Source organism: Pundamilia nyererei, unplaced genomic scaffold, assembly GCF_000239375.1.
Source record: "Pundamilia nyererei isolate P.nyererei 1_Seehausen unplaced genomic scaffold, PunNye1.0 scaffold00014, whole genome shotgun sequence".
Taxonomy (NCBI): domain Eukaryota; kingdom Metazoa; phylum Chordata; class Actinopteri; order Cichliformes; family Cichlidae; genus Pundamilia; species Pundamilia nyererei.
Genome location: NW_005187415.1, coordinates 673,692 through 688,405, shown reverse-complemented (window position 1 = coordinate 688,405; position 14,714 = coordinate 673,692). Strand labels below are relative to the sequence as shown.

The 14,714-nt window shown below is 44.3% G+C and overlaps 1 protein-coding gene across 3 annotated transcripts in view; it reads right to left on the bottom strand.

The window, feature by feature from the left end:
- Positions 1 to 6: 6 nt before the first annotated feature.
- Positions 7 to 14,714, bottom strand: part of LOC102192848 (kinesin-like protein KIF21A) — a 40,076-nt gene continuing 25,368 nt past the window's right edge. Inside the window, exons 8-37 of one of the 3 annotated variants that reach the window (XM_005725096.1) lie at positions 14,481 to 14,676; positions 14,196 to 14,385; positions 13,283 to 13,346; positions 12,957 to 13,145; positions 12,340 to 12,387; positions 11,678 to 11,738; positions 11,481 to 11,592; positions 11,167 to 11,355; positions 10,890 to 11,089; positions 10,686 to 10,793; positions 10,535 to 10,603; positions 10,317 to 10,462; positions 10,092 to 10,236; positions 9,504 to 9,698; positions 7,903 to 8,004; positions 7,216 to 7,381; positions 6,933 to 6,953; positions 6,288 to 6,345; positions 5,305 to 5,359; positions 4,838 to 5,052; positions 4,467 to 4,640; positions 4,152 to 4,184; positions 3,810 to 3,946; positions 3,620 to 3,704; positions 3,446 to 3,535; positions 3,202 to 3,360; positions 2,986 to 3,103; positions 1,452 to 1,622; positions 1,145 to 1,341; positions 7 to 1,030 (exon numbers count right to left, since the gene is read on the bottom strand). In XM_005725096.1, coding sequence (XP_005725153.1) covers positions 976 to 1,030; positions 1,145 to 1,341; positions 1,452 to 1,622; positions 2,986 to 3,103; positions 3,202 to 3,360; positions 3,446 to 3,535; positions 3,620 to 3,704; positions 3,810 to 3,946; positions 4,152 to 4,184; positions 4,467 to 4,640; positions 4,838 to 5,052; positions 5,305 to 5,359; positions 6,288 to 6,345; positions 6,933 to 6,953; positions 7,216 to 7,381; positions 7,903 to 8,004; positions 9,504 to 9,698; positions 10,092 to 10,236; positions 10,317 to 10,462; positions 10,535 to 10,603; positions 10,686 to 10,793; positions 10,890 to 11,089; positions 11,167 to 11,355; positions 11,481 to 11,592; positions 11,678 to 11,738; positions 12,340 to 12,387; positions 12,957 to 13,145; positions 13,283 to 13,346; positions 14,196 to 14,385; positions 14,481 to 14,676 — 3,748 coding nt within the window. In that variant the 3' untranslated portion in view covers positions 7 to 975. The remainder of the gene's footprint in view (positions 1,031 to 1,144; positions 1,342 to 1,451; positions 1,623 to 2,985; positions 3,104 to 3,201; positions 3,361 to 3,445; positions 3,536 to 3,619; positions 3,705 to 3,809; positions 3,947 to 4,151; positions 4,185 to 4,466; positions 4,641 to 4,837; positions 5,053 to 5,304; positions 5,360 to 6,287; positions 6,346 to 6,932; positions 6,954 to 7,215; positions 7,382 to 7,902; positions 8,005 to 9,503; positions 9,699 to 10,091; positions 10,237 to 10,316; positions 10,463 to 10,534; positions 10,604 to 10,685; positions 10,794 to 10,889; positions 11,090 to 11,166; positions 11,356 to 11,480; positions 11,593 to 11,677; positions 11,739 to 12,339; positions 12,388 to 12,956; positions 13,146 to 13,282; positions 13,347 to 14,195; positions 14,386 to 14,480; positions 14,677 to 14,714) is intronic. The other 2 variants (XM_005725097.1, XM_013908825.1) reach the window with 2 other exon arrangements.

Sequence of the window (14,714 nt, the reverse complement as noted above, 5' to 3'; positions counted from 1 at the left end):
CCTTTTTCAAAGGTAATGTTTCAGCAGATAGTACTCTCTGCTTTTTAAGGCAATATGTAATGTAGGAATAGTGCTATTCAGCTATGATACCTGCAGTTTGTTAGAGATACAACATTGTCACTTTATTTTACTTATTTTTTTAAAAGCTTAATCCTGACTAAGCCTGGGTAAATTTAAACTGTATAAGAACCGTGTTAAAGGAGCATGGTGTATGCCTTATTTTGAGGCCTCTACTTTAATCTGATGGGCTTGGCAGTAACAGCTCAATATTAAGACCATATGCAGCTTCAGTTGGTCCTTGGTAACTGAGAACACATGCATACATAAAGAGACCAGCACAACAATGCCAGAAAGACACAATAAACCACCCATCACTTGAACAAAAAGACAGTTATTGCTGGAGTTTAAATATTTCCGTGTCTTGTCTTGGGACACAGACGTTTTCAGCAGTCTTGGTTTTGATGAAGAAAAATTGGTGCAATGAAGCAAATAATTTAATCTGTTTTCCTTTTTCTTAGTAGCTCTGGCAAAAATGAATAATATGCATAGACAGTATCCATGTTGTCTTGCGTTGAACTGACAGGGAATGTTGAATACACCACAAACTCCTGGATCAATAAATCCATACTTTTCTTTTCACTCTATTACAGTCACAGCTATGAAATGAGCTGGCCACTGCAGCAGTTCTATGATTATAGGAGCTTGAGAGGTTCACGGATTATGTTTTGACCTAAAATGTCAGTAATGCTACTCAGCTGGAAAGAATGATTTCCCTGAAACTATTCCAAGTGAAGCATCAGGGATGTTTTAAGGTTATTGTGGGCCTATCCTGCCATACCTATTGATTTGGGACCCTCTCTGGGTTTCCCAGTCAGTAATTTCTCAAGTCGAAGATGTTATAGAAACTTTGCAAATAATTCATGTTGACTGACTGATGGCCAGTGAGCAATCCTGTGTCATTAAATCCAGCAGTCATTAAAATCCATCCTCCAGAGATGCTTTGGCTTCCCAAATCTTCACAGTTCGGTCACTGTCGAAAACACAAAGGTAAAGTTTATGATAATAATCAAAATTTGTAATTTTAACATGTCAGGATTGTAGTTCAACACTACTGACTAGTGTTCAACTATGTTAGGAGACTTACTCAGAGGCAGTGAACAGTTGGCTGCTGTTAGTAGCCAGGCCGTTGATTGGACTGTCGTGTCCTTGGACCTCACCGAGGGGTGCAAGCGAGTCAGTGTGCCAAAGGCGCAACAGCCCTCCTCTGCATCCACTGAGCAGAACCGGGGAGCCTGGCACCACGCCCAGAGCACTAACCCAGTCTGCCTTGGCATTGACTGACTAGTAGATGCAATAACAGCCAACAGTTAGTGTAGAGTTTATCCGATTTACAAGTTTAAGTCACTGATATAAACTTTTTAATCTTGGGAAAAATCTTTGATGCACAATACCTGTAACAGTTTCTTACTGGCCAAGTCCCACTTTTTAATATAATAGTCTCTGGAGCTGCTGTAGAAAAAGTCTCCATGCACAGTGAGAGACTCCACGCTGTCCTGATGGACGGGGTCAAACGTATGGCAGGAGGTGATGCTACCCTGAGCGCCCTCTGTCACCTCAAACATCTGAAAAACAAGCACATTTGTTCTTTATATATATGGTGGTTATCATAAAATTTGACGACTCTGTTCATTGCTCCCTGGAAGTATAGTTAGGGCTGTATCAGGTGATCCTCAATCCTCCCTTAGTTATGCTGTTGGTTATGCAACCCTCACTACCCTGGCAAGCAAAATATTACTCCATTGAAACGGGCAATTCCGGACAGTTGGTAGTACTGCAGGAAAAAAGTGTTAATCTAACAGATTAACACTTTTGTCCCCCCGCCGCAGTTTTAAATCCCTGAAAGTGGGGACGTCTCTCCCAGAGCTCCAGTTCGGTGACACCATGTGCATCTTGTAGAGCAGTGGTCCCCCCCACACACAAACACATCCTCCAACCTCACGCAAACTTCAATTTTTTTGTACACAACCATCCATCCATCTTCATCCGCTTTGTCCGGGGCCGGGTCGCGGGGGCAGCAGCCTAAGCAAAGAGGCCCAGACCTCCCTCTCCCCAGCCACCTCCTCCAGCTTATCCGGGGGAATACCATGGCGTTCCCAGGCCAGCCGAGAGATATAATCTCTCCAGCGTGTCCTGGGTCTGCCCCGGGGCCTCCTCCCGGTGGGACATGCCTGGAACACCTCACCCAGGAGGCATCCTTATCAGATGCCCGAACCACCTCAGCTGGCTCCTTTCGATGTGGAGCAGCAGCTGCTCTACTCTGAGCCCCTCCCGGATGGCCGAACTTCTCACCCTATCTCTAATTTGTTTAAACAATTAAACAAATTAAAATAAACTACTACCTCTTTTAAATAACAGAAAAACAAACCATCTTTATGGTGTAATTATTTTACGTTTAGGTTTTTTTTTAATTGTGTAAGAATTTTCAACATTGGTATCAATACATTTTTCAAAAAAACACCTCTCTGTGCAGAATGGGTTTAAAAACATTCTGTGGCAGGATCAGCCTGATATTATTCACATTCGACTGTAACTTTACTGTTTAAAGAGCTAACATCTTCAAATTTTCAGGAGTAGTTATTCGTTATAAGAAGTGTTTGTGAAATAAAAATCAAGAACGTGGGATATTGTTTGTCCGTGATTTGGACAGCCTAGCGCAACGCAGGGGGAAGCAAATTCTGGCGGGGATGCCTACCTTAGCACCACCGTTGTGCAGGTGAAGGCAAGATATCATCATAGTTTTTACACTTTGGCTTTACTTTACAATATAAAGAGCCTTGAAGGAACTGTTGTAATTTGGTTTTATTTAAAAACAGAATATAATTCAACTGATTTGAGTTGAAAATCCTATTCAGACTATATATCTATATATATATATAGGACGCTGCTACAACACATATATGGCTACATTTTTGTGTAGCTTCCTACTTTAATATGATGGTCTTTGGAGCCGGTGAGCACCAGGTCCTGCCCGCTGCCCAACTTTTCGACTGTCAGACACATAACAGGCCCCAGATGGCCGGTCAGCTTCCCCGTAGATGCAAATCTAAAGAAAGGAGTCAAATTAAGAAATCATTACCAAAATAAATACCTCCTATGAAACTGCTTATAGCTAAAACTCATATCGATGTTACTGTAACTCACTTGCGGAGATCCCACATGCGGACAGCATTGCCAGCAGCAGCATACAGGAAAGAGCCAGTGTGGTTGAGAGTAATCTGATTGATCTGACTCTCTCCAGGTGGGATGGATAAACTCCGAGCAGAAGAACAGGTGTCTCCTGAGCCCACCTGTCCCGATGACCTTACACGTATAATAAAAATGCAAAACAATAAGATGGTGATAAAACGTAATGACAGATGCTGGACGGAGGGGCGCGTGAACTTACGTGAGTGTGCGGATACACTTGGCAGAGTCTCGTATGTCCCAAACTTTGATGTAAGCAGTGGAAACGGTGAAGACAAGGCTGGAAGTGTACCTATAATAACAGCAACATGTAAGTAATCTATCCAAAGGTTAAATACAAAAACCAATGTTACTAGTGATTCTAGTATTCTGGTACCTGACTGAGACGACACTGCTGGGATGATCAGCCAAAGACATGATCTCCTGACCTGTCACCAAGTTCCAGACCTTACATGTCCGGTCTAAGAAGACGCACGAGCACAGGTCAGATTAAGAAACAAAAAGGAAAGAAATCATAGAAAACAGTCTTCTCGTTGTGGCCGTTTGAAAGCCGGTGCAGTTTTTACCTTTAGACCCTGTAAACAGCAGGTCATCAGTGGCGTCTACACAGAGAACAGGCTTGGTGTGGCCCTCAGCTACATAAACACACTGAAGTTTGCCCCCCCGACTGTTCTTGGGGCTTGTTACAGGGTTGATGACACCCCTACAAACATGACAGAACATTTTAGACTTTCACTAATCAGCTTTCTGCACCAGCAAAGCCTTGTAGTGGCATACTGTAGCTGACAGATTAAAGTGGTTAAAGCAGTGACAGAATGAAAGGGAAAGGAAGTACAGAGTTAACTATTCCCTCTGATTTTAGCTTACATTTGATATTTAATTAAACGTATTAAAGAGGCATGAATTACCTGTGGCCTTCAAATGCAGGCGAGTCCTCCAGCCTGAAACAAAATAATAATGGTTATTTAAAACTTAAATAAATAGAGTTAAACTTAAAGGGCGTATTAGCATCCTAACATTTGCCTTTTGCAACAATTTGCTCAGTAAAGCAGTGAAGTTCAGGCTGCTGGGTTCATGTCATTTTTGTAATCACCTAAATTAAATTATGGCTCATCAGGTGTTCATGAATGGCCCTGTTGTAATTATCCAGCTGCGGCCTGACTGACACATGGCTAAAACTACAAACAAACCTGTTCTTCTGATTAAAGGAAGTTCACACTTACAGGGATTTGTAGTCACTGGCTTTGGTTTTAGTTTCCGCTGTGCTAACTGGAGCTGCATGTACAGGTCCTGGGATCTGCGACGCCACGCTTCCTTTCTCGTGCATCTTCCTGCGGCTGAGCGGCGAGCGCTCCAGTTGTTTCCTCTCAGCTCCTGTAGGTGATCTGGATCTGGAACTACAGACGGTAAAGATTTCACAAGGAGTTTTGTTCTTCTGGAGTAATAACACGTAACATTTTAGCAGCAAGATATCACACAAACAGTCTTCAATATTTCAGAATGCTGAATGATGAGCACCGGAAATATCTGGCATTTCAGAAGAGAACTTTGATATTTTTGTGCCCTGCAGAGAAATGTTGCTTTTACCACTTACATGGCAGCTGGCCTGGCAGACAGCGCAGATGGGGAAACAGTTTGCTCACGGTCAGCGGTTTGACCAACCGCTTGACCCTGCATGTCTGCCGGTCCTTCCAGGCGCTCAGCGAGGGGCAGCAGAGGGGCTGAAAAGTCTCCAGTGGGGGATTCACAGGACAAATCTCCACTGCTGGCATAAAGCAATTCCATCTGTGTGGTGGTTCGCCTTCGAGCCTGGGGGACCAGAATAGTTTGGAACACGGACTCACAACTCACTAAGCAGCTAGTAATTATCCTAAATTCAACAAAGTATTGTGGAACTTCTGCTTAACTTTGGATGAAGTAAAAAGGAGGGGAATTGGAAAAATATGGATCAAATATGATAAAGTAAATTCAGTTTTAAATTTAAACACATTCTTTAACTGTTAAACGTAAAACACATGGGCTTAAACAGTATGCGGCACATTGCCCGGCAGAGTACAGTACCTTGCTTCTTGGTCTGGATTCACCACACATCTTCATTAAATCTGATGCCAGTGTGCTGAAACACAGAATTTTCAACCAGTTATTTCCAGTACATGTTAGGCTAGCAGTACAATGTTTACCAATTTTATGATATTAGCATTTAATTTGCACCTGCACTTTCAGACTCGAGATATGCAGCATCATCCCTATGTTTTATCTGAGAACGCTCTTCTTCACCAAAGAAGTGGGGAAAAAAAAGGAAAGAGAAAACACAACTGGTGTCTGGATAGAAAGTGATCCTCTTCCTCCTCACCTCAAATTTATCTTCAGAACTGAAGCCAGGGCTCTAATGCACACGCGTGTGCATAAACACGCTCAGCAGATTAGACATCCAGCGCACCCCTCAACATTATGAGAGCTAATTTTAGGCTTTCAAGGGTTCTAAAAATCACAGTTTGTCTCTGATAAACAGTTTGATTGCTTTCACACATGTGACAGTTGGCTCATATTACAGCTTGTTCGCTATCTGTATCTGAGTCTGATAATGTTAGAGCCACTTCAACGAAGGTTTCACAAATGCCAGCTAACAGCAGCTAACAGAGGCTAACGGCAGCTAACAGAGGCTAACAGCAGCTAACAACGGCTAACGGCAGCACACAATAACATGCAGGAAAAAGTTGCCTGCTCAACTACGTGAGCTACAATGGTACAAACAAAAACAGGCCTCGTCAATAACTAGTATTTGCTTTGTCTATATCCGGCTTCTGTACAAGCAACAAAGTAGTTAGTGACACAAAGTCGTTAGCATGCAATGAACGTGCGATTTCACAGATCCAGGCATCACTCGTTTAAATCGCACCGACGGCAAGGGGCGAAAATGCTCATCAAAAGGGGACTTCTGCGATCATGATGCATGAAATCATGAATTACTTTTTTCTTCTTCTAACACTGTGAACCTATAAAGTGCTTTTGAATTGATAACCTGTGCAGGTGTATATATTTACCTGCCCTCTGTGGCTGGACTGGGGGTGGATTCATCACTACTGCTGTCATCTCCGTTCTCTGCAATAATGACAGACACAAATAAAGACACATTTAGAAAAGGGAAAAACAAAGAAAAATGTGTCTTTGTGAGTGTGGAAAGCATGTGTGACTTCCTTGATGGCACATTTTAGATGTCAGGGACTGTTCAGAATGTTGCTGCAGCGGTTCATAAACGAGGTTGGGGGGTCGTTTAGTGTAGTTTTAGATAAAGGGTGATCTTGGACAGAAGGAAATGGAGGAAAACGCAAGAGAAGACAAACACAGAAAGGCTGACACGCAAACTGCTGCTTCCACATAATCGCAGCTCATCCTCATGAAGTGGGACTGGCTAGCAGGTGGGGTGACACGTCATGCATATTACTGGCACAGTTACGACAGCCGGGTTAGTTTTTATCAGGACTGCGATGCACGTGATGCACACGGCAAGATTCCATCATTTTTTTCAAATGTAGATTTTTTTCTTTATAATTTGGAAACTAATTGCACAAAAAATCAGACTGAAAACAGTTCACAGTTTGGGAGCAACATTTAATGGAAATCGTGTAGTGTGCACGTGCTTTGCTCTCTCACGCACTAACGTACTGCTGTGTATTTTTGTCACTCACCTGGAGACAGGTAACCTAACTCTGAGCTCACAGCAACACCACAGAAAGAAACAAACAGAAATCAAAAATCAAAACCCAAAGATGAGGAAAAAGGCTACTCGTTATTTTACTGGCTTCAGTGACAATTTGATGCTTCATAGTGACAAATTCTTCACATCTCTTTTGGACAAGCTGAGGAAGCCGGTAAAGTAAAAAAGTAGCCGCACACGGTTAAAAAGATGACTGAAAAAGGTGATTGCGCCCGACGGGCTCGGACCCGAGTCGATCTGTCGGTGCCCGCTACCTTGCAAAGCGCTGCCCAGCAAGGCGTCCAGCTCCGGGTTGATCTCAGCTTTCTCCTTGAGCATGTGGAAGAGCAACTGGTTCTGCGTGGCGCTGTTGATCTCCGTCTGTTTCAGCCTGCCCTCCATCACCTTCAGCTGGGAGTCCTTTTGAGCCGCCTGCAGACCCTGAGTCCCGGCACAGCAGAGAGATTATCACAGAGCTCTTTTTAATTGTTTGTACTCGTATAATGGAGGTCGACCTCCGCATCTGTTCAGCGCAGGAAACAAACATAATAAAGGCTCGGCCTCTTTCAGTTTAGTGTGAAGTAGTAATTACTTCCGCTTCTTCGTTTGTGCTCTCAGTCTTCCTCCTTTTGCCGCTGAGCTGACTGCATTTCCTCACTGGACCAATTAGGTTTCGCCAAATCTAATCTTATCTAATCTAATGGAGACTTAATTCAATCATGTTGTTCCATTAAAGGTCTCATTAGATTCAATCTCATAAAGGAGCCATGGTTACGAAGAAAACGGGCTCGGGATAAACAGGCAAACTGCAAACGAGTTACCACGACGACTGCAAATAATTGCTATGCAATTAAATTCATAAAGCACTTCTACTTAGAGAAAGGTTGGTATCATAAAAAATAAACATTGTGATATTTTGTAATATTTATTTGACATGTCTGGTGTGAGTCATCTGTTGGTACCTTATTAATGGCCATAGTCATGAAATGGTCAAGTAGGAAGCGGGACTCAGATAGGTTACAGGAACTGATGACAGCAGCAGCATCCACGGTGTCTCCTTCCTCCTGCAGCCCACAGCGATGACACATTTCATAAAACATTACTGCGAGGAACTTGACAACTTATTTCCACACAGTGTGATTTGATTTAAAATGAGGACAGCAACCTTCTTCCATAGCTAACACCAGCTATCAGCACTGCTAACACAAACAAGTTTTATAAACAGCAATTCTGTGAGAGATTTCCTGATGTGCTTGGGATCATCATCCCGTTCTATGACCCAGTTGGCCTCACTTCTGACTCTAGAGCACTTTGGTATACAGAGGCGTTCATGGTCGACTCAATGGCCACAAGGTGCCCGGGTCCTGAGCTGCAAATCAAGCCCAAATCATTACTCTGCCACCAAAAGTGCTTGGTCTGGTTTTCTCCAAATGTGAAGCTGTGCTTTACAGCGAAATATCTCCACTTTGGTCTCGTCTGCGTCTAAAGGACACTGTTCCAGAAGTCTTGCAGTTTGTTCAGATGCAAAATCTGCAGCAACTCTCTGGTGTAGGTCTTTGGTGAGGATTGCATAGTCTGAATTTGGGGATAATTTTCTGGAACGTCTACTCCTGGCAATATTGGGGGGGGGCACTGTGTTAAAACACAGCGGACATTCCCAGACCTCCAAATTGCCAAAACATCTGCTTTTATAGAGGTGCATTGAAGTGCATTTGATTAAAGTTGTACTTCTTTTTTAACAGGACAATTAAAACAGAAAAACATCTCAAACTGACTGGATTATGAGAGCAAACATTGTTAGCTGCTATAAAACTTTCACCCACGGCTGGGATGCAATTTAATGAATCACTAGTCTGACACTAACCATCAGTTAGCAACCCAATTCTAAGCCTGCAGAGATTTCCAGTAACGCACATTTCAGCCAACACAGCATTACATACCACCGCTCTCAGTGCTATCTCATTAGTGACCCCAGGCTTACTATTGATAAATAATTGCACAGTTTAACCCAAGCGGCAGCAAATCAGAGGTTTTCAGGATCCGCGGCTCTCTAATTCCTAAATTGCACACTTTAAACTCAACAATTTGTGCAGCAGCTTAAAGAGCATCGTGAGTGGCTGATGGCATGAATGTGAGGTACAAAACTCAGAGTGTAAACGTTATATGTGGAAACAAAAACTTACATGTATACACGGCTGATCAGCTGCCACCATTAGGCTGCTTTGGCTGCATTAATGGGCTGTGCTGCCGGTGGGTTGTTGTTTTATTGAGTCATTGTTGTTTTGACAAATAGGCGCCTGATGCTTGTTTGTCAAAGTGGGGCCCAAAATGCTCTGGGACTGTCAGCGGTGCAGAACTGCAATTATTTCCCAAATTGATTGCCCAAGGGTGACAGCCCCATGCAAGCCCATTCTCGCTAATGAGGCAGCGATGATAGTGTTTGCATCATTATGAGCTGCGTGCGAGTGTGCGAACATCATACTGCCCTTCTTTTATGAAGCATTACAAACAGACTCGAATAAACACTGGGATCACGCGCGGCCGATTGCTGCTGTTCTCTCACCTTAGCCTCCTCCATCTGCATGATGTTGGCCTGGCAGTCGGCGATGCTGTCGTTGATGTAGTCGATGTTGGCGCTCAGGGACTCCAGCTCCTCGTTCAGAGACGCCAGGGAGCGGTCGGCGTCCGCGCCGTCTACTGCCGTTTTTTCTCTTTTCCTAGACACTCGCTCACGTCGCCTAGTCAGCTCCTCACGTTGCTGGAGAAAAGGCGAGAACAGAGGTTAGAAGGAAAGGAGGACAAAGAAGCATTTTAAAAGCATTTTAGTTGGTGCAACTACACACAAACATCTCTCTCTCTGCAGTAATTGGGCTCTAAAGTAGGAGAGTAGCAGTAAAACTCCTCAGTGACAACAGAAACAGCATGACAGCTGGGGTGGAAGTGGGTTGCAAAGCAGCTTGCAGATGGGCAACAACTGTGTTCAGGCTAAAGCAGCTTAAGTAGTGGGGCCTATGTGAGTTCAGCAAACTGGATATTATCACAATACTTCTCAATACTTCATGTTATTGCGATTTTTACCATTTTGCATTTGCTGAGCATTGAAAAAAAACTGTAATAGTGTATCGACCAGCTGATGTGGGCTGAACATTACCTTCAGTAGTCGGTTCATATCTGTCTCCATGTTAGAGATGGTCATCCTCTGCATGATGATGTCATTGATGCGTCTCTCCAGTGACTGCCACTTGGCCCTGGCTGATCTGTTGAGGTAGATACTTCCCATCCGCACTGGGGAACTCCTAAAGAAGAAGGCATTCTTTCAGACGTCTCACTCAGCTGACATGCACACTCATGCTGTAAATGCGCTAACGCGGTTTACCTGGCTCCGTTGGAAGAGCTTGCACTAGAGGACTGCAGCCGTCCTGGGACTGCTCTATGAGAGGGTTCCTGAGGAGGTTCAGGTAGGCTCACTTTCCTGCTCACTTTTCCGGACACGGGCCTCACCTGGCGCCTAAGAGCGGTCACCTGACACAGAGAACAGGTATAACAAAGCCACATGTAACATAGTCATCATTGCCTCCCTCAACTGCGTTTTACCTCTTCATTCTTCCGACGGAGGATCAGCTCCTGCTGTCTCTTCTGGGCCTCGAGCTGCCTCACCTGGTGCTGTGAGACAAGATTGGTTTTAGTTTTGTCTTTATGATCCAAAAGCAACTTTATAAGACATGAGTGTTCCTGTGCCTCTTACCTCAGCTCTGCGCTGGTCTTTTTTCAGTGAGGCTATCTCTCTGTTCCTCCTGCACTCTGTGGCCCTGTTCCTCTCCTGCTGCTCCTTCATCTGGCGCATCAGTGCCACCTGGTGGACAAGCATAACACAGCAAGTGTAGCATCGCAGCTACAAGACAAGTGTGAAAAGTGCTGCTTATCCCAAAATGAAAAGAAGGAGCTTTACTTTGGTTTTCTTCATCTCGGTCACATCCAGCTGGAGTTTCTTGAGCTGCTTCTCGTACTGCGACTGGTTCTTCAGCAGGCGTGCGTGCTCCTTTTGGGCAGACTGGAGCTTCTGCAGCTCTTTGTTCATGGAGGTCAGCTTCCTCTCGTACTCAGCTTTGATCCGTTTGGCCTTTTCCTCCGTACCGGACTCCACTGAACCTGTGGATGGAGTAGGTTTCATTTCCTTTGCTCTTTAATCCTCTTTGAACAGGCAGATCCTAATTTCTCCATCTTACCCATGTTGTGCAGCACTTTGTCCCTCTCCAGCTGCGTGTCTCTGATCTTGTTCTGCAGCATCATCAGCTTCTGTTCATACTGCTGTTTGAGAGTGTGCAGACGCCGCTGGCTGTTCTCCAACTCATCGATCAGCTTCTGCTTGATGGCGATCTCACAGGTGATGTTGGCCAGGTCGGCTTGAACGTTTTCTGCACACCCCAAAAAGAAACATGAAGTTCAGAGTGCGGTTTCTTTTCAATCTGTGCACAGTTTTGTCTGGGGAAACAAAGATGAGCTCTTATTTTGATACTTCCTTCCATCTGGATAGCTGTACCTTTCTCATCCAGTTCTTCAGAGTCAGACTCCTCGGATGTCTCATCTCCCGCCATCTCAAAGTCCTCTTCTTCTCCATCAGCATCCTCGCCCTCTTCATGGTCGCTGCCCTCCTGGTAAAATGGTAACAAACGCTGAGTAATATGTGACATTTACATATTATATTTACAGTTTAAGTTATTTAATCCAGCAACCTACCACCTCTGCCTCCTCGTTTCCTCTTTCCTGATCGTTGTCCGGCAGCTCCTCTTTGACAACACTAAAGGAGGGAAAGAGTGTTAGCTCTCTGTCTAAGAAGGAAATGCTACAGTCCCAAGAGTCAAATTTGGACTAACAGGAAGTTAAATCACAACAAATACAGATGAATGACACATGCAAATGATTATAGGCTTGATTAATGAATGATTTCACAAACATGGAGGACACAGTGGGAGAGACGAAGAGATTAAACGATCAGTAACTACCATCCACATTACATTAGGAGCCGCCGCACACTGCAAAGATCTGCTGACCAAATGCCACACTCTACAGCAAAATGTGTGATATTTATCAACTCCAGCTCCGAATTTAATATGTTTTCAATGGTTTTGGTATCACAAAACGTGATCTGATCAACACCTTGCAGTGTGCAGTGAAAGGGAAAAAGAGGGCGAGGAAAGAGCTGGTTAAATTCCCTGCTCCCTTTGCAGGACTGTGAACCGCCTGTAGGTGCAGAAAAAGTTAGTCGCTTCGGGAATTTGGAAAAGAAGGAAGACTTGGGTCAACAATCAGCTAAAATCACTTCAAGGGAAGGGCACAAATTCCATTGCCAGTTTCAGATTGAGTATTTGAACCCCATTTGTTGATGGGAGGCGGCAAACCTGGCGTCCTCAAGCTCATGATGGTGATTCTCTTCGTACTGCCTCAGTCTTCGGTGAGAAGGATGGAGGTGGGGAGGGTGAGGACGGCGGAGGTAAAGAGAGCAGACAGGCCACAGAATTTGGGGGAAAACGAAGGATGTTTATAAGAGAGAGACAGAGAGAGAGGGCGAGAGAGATCAGCAAGAGGTGAGTGACAAAAAACCCAAAACAGCAGCTCAAATGATGGATTTTGGTTATGGAGATGTAAAGAAAGGCAGATTTCATGTGAGAAAACCTGATTTAAAGAAAATAAACAGTTCTTTGTAACTTGCAGATCCCAAGCATGTATAGAAATAAAAATATACAAGACAGATGCAGCAAAAGGATAAGCGATCAATGGCCTCCAGCGTGTTGGAGAAGTGGTGACTGAATGCAGCACACATTCCATTAAAGAAACAACAGGGTGTAAACTGCTAATGCAGGGAATCAGCAGATAATTACAACACGCCAAGAGGCGACACTCTGGCTGCACATTAACAGCTCTCCAATTTCTACTTCCTGGCAAAGCGGCTGTTATTCTTACGCACTTCCAGGAACGGACTAGAGCTTCACAACTGTGTGCCAACTTGAACATGTACCTCTTTTTCTTCTTTTTCTCCTTCTTCTTGAGTTTCTCCAGGTCTTTCTTGGCCATCTCGATGACGTCCCTGGCCTCCTTCCCTGGAGCGAGGAGGGCGGGGCCGCCGTACAGCGAGGAACGAGTGGAGGCCCGGGACAGGTTCTTCCTGAGGTTCTCGCTCACGGCCTCGCTCTCCAGAAGTTTGGCTCTGAGGAACGAGTTACATTACACAAACGTTAGTGTTGCTAAACAACACTTGCAGCACATTTTAATGTGAAGTTATACTGTTGTTGCAGACACGTTCCTGTGATCTGGCTAAGGATAAAATCTGGTCTCCTTTCGTACCTGAGCTCCTCGATTTCTTTGATGTAGTTCTGAATCATGTTGCCGATTTCTTCGTTACCTTCACCTACAATTAAAGGAAGTTAGGACTTTAAATGATATAAAACTATGTTAATTATAAAACTAATAGCTTAAAATCATTTCCGAAACATGCTTTAGTGGTTATTTTATCTGACATACTGGTTTAAAACATAAACTGTATATAAAAGACCGACATATCAGTAAGGGGATAGTGATTTGGGTTCCAAAAAAGAAGTCTATAAGCCTAATTATCCATACTAAGCATCATCGTCTGGGTCCGATTAAGCAGAGACACCCTCCTTCACTCCGCCCCCTCCTCAAGCTCTTCCTGGTTGTCACTGAGATTCTTCCAATCCTTCTGGGTCTCTTCTCTGTGGGATATGGCCAAAACACCTCACCTAGCAAGCGCTCAGGAGACGTCCTAATCAGATGCCTGAACCACCTCAACTGGTAGCAGCTCTACTCTGACTACTGGTTACTTTGAAACTCACATATTACAACTGCACGTCCTGGGTTTGTCAATCAGATCATCCAGTTAGGCTAGGACAGGGTTAGGATGGAAAACCAACATGGCAGTAGGCACGATGCTCAGCTCAGAATAGACAGTGAGTGATTTGATGAAAACCTGCCAACATGCTAGCGTTATAGCATGCTAACATTAGCATTTAGCCCAAGGCCCTGCTGTGTATATGGCCATACATAGTAAACGGACTGGTTCTTATGATGACGTCTCACTGTAAACCAACCAACCACTTTTTAATACTAAAATCCCAGTTCTACAAAGATTAGAACTATATAAAAAATATGATACAGCATATACAGTATCAGCAAAACCAGCTGTGTCATGAGGCTGTGTAAGACATATGTTGTATGAGCTTTTTTGAAAATGTCCTACCTGCTTTGGCGAGAGCCTGGTTTGCCTGGTCACTGAGGATCTGAGTGAGTCGAGCTCTCTGGGCATCAATGGTCTCCTGCATGGCCTTCACTCTCACTCTCAGGTTGTTATTCTCCGTCTGCAACATGGAGTTTTCATGGACCAGGTCGTTCATGCCCTCCATGCCGTCTTCACCCACCATGCGCTTTCCCTAAACAATCGACAAAAGGGCCAAATATTGCTCTGCTCATGTCCTCTACATGGACTGTATTTGTGAATGCATTCCCGCCTGTGCCACGCTCTTACAGTCTTGTACTCCATCAGCTCCATCTGCAGTCGTGCTATCTCTGTCCTCAGGGTGCTGATCTGCTGGCTGGCCCTATCCTGGTTCACCATCACCTTGTTCTTGATGTTCCGGGCCCGGTTGGCGTATTTTAGTGTGTTCAAGGTTTCCATGAAGTCCCTGTCTGACGGGCTGATGCAGGCGATCATCACAGTTTGACTGGAGGATGCAAGAATAACGATCAAGCCCGTTGATTT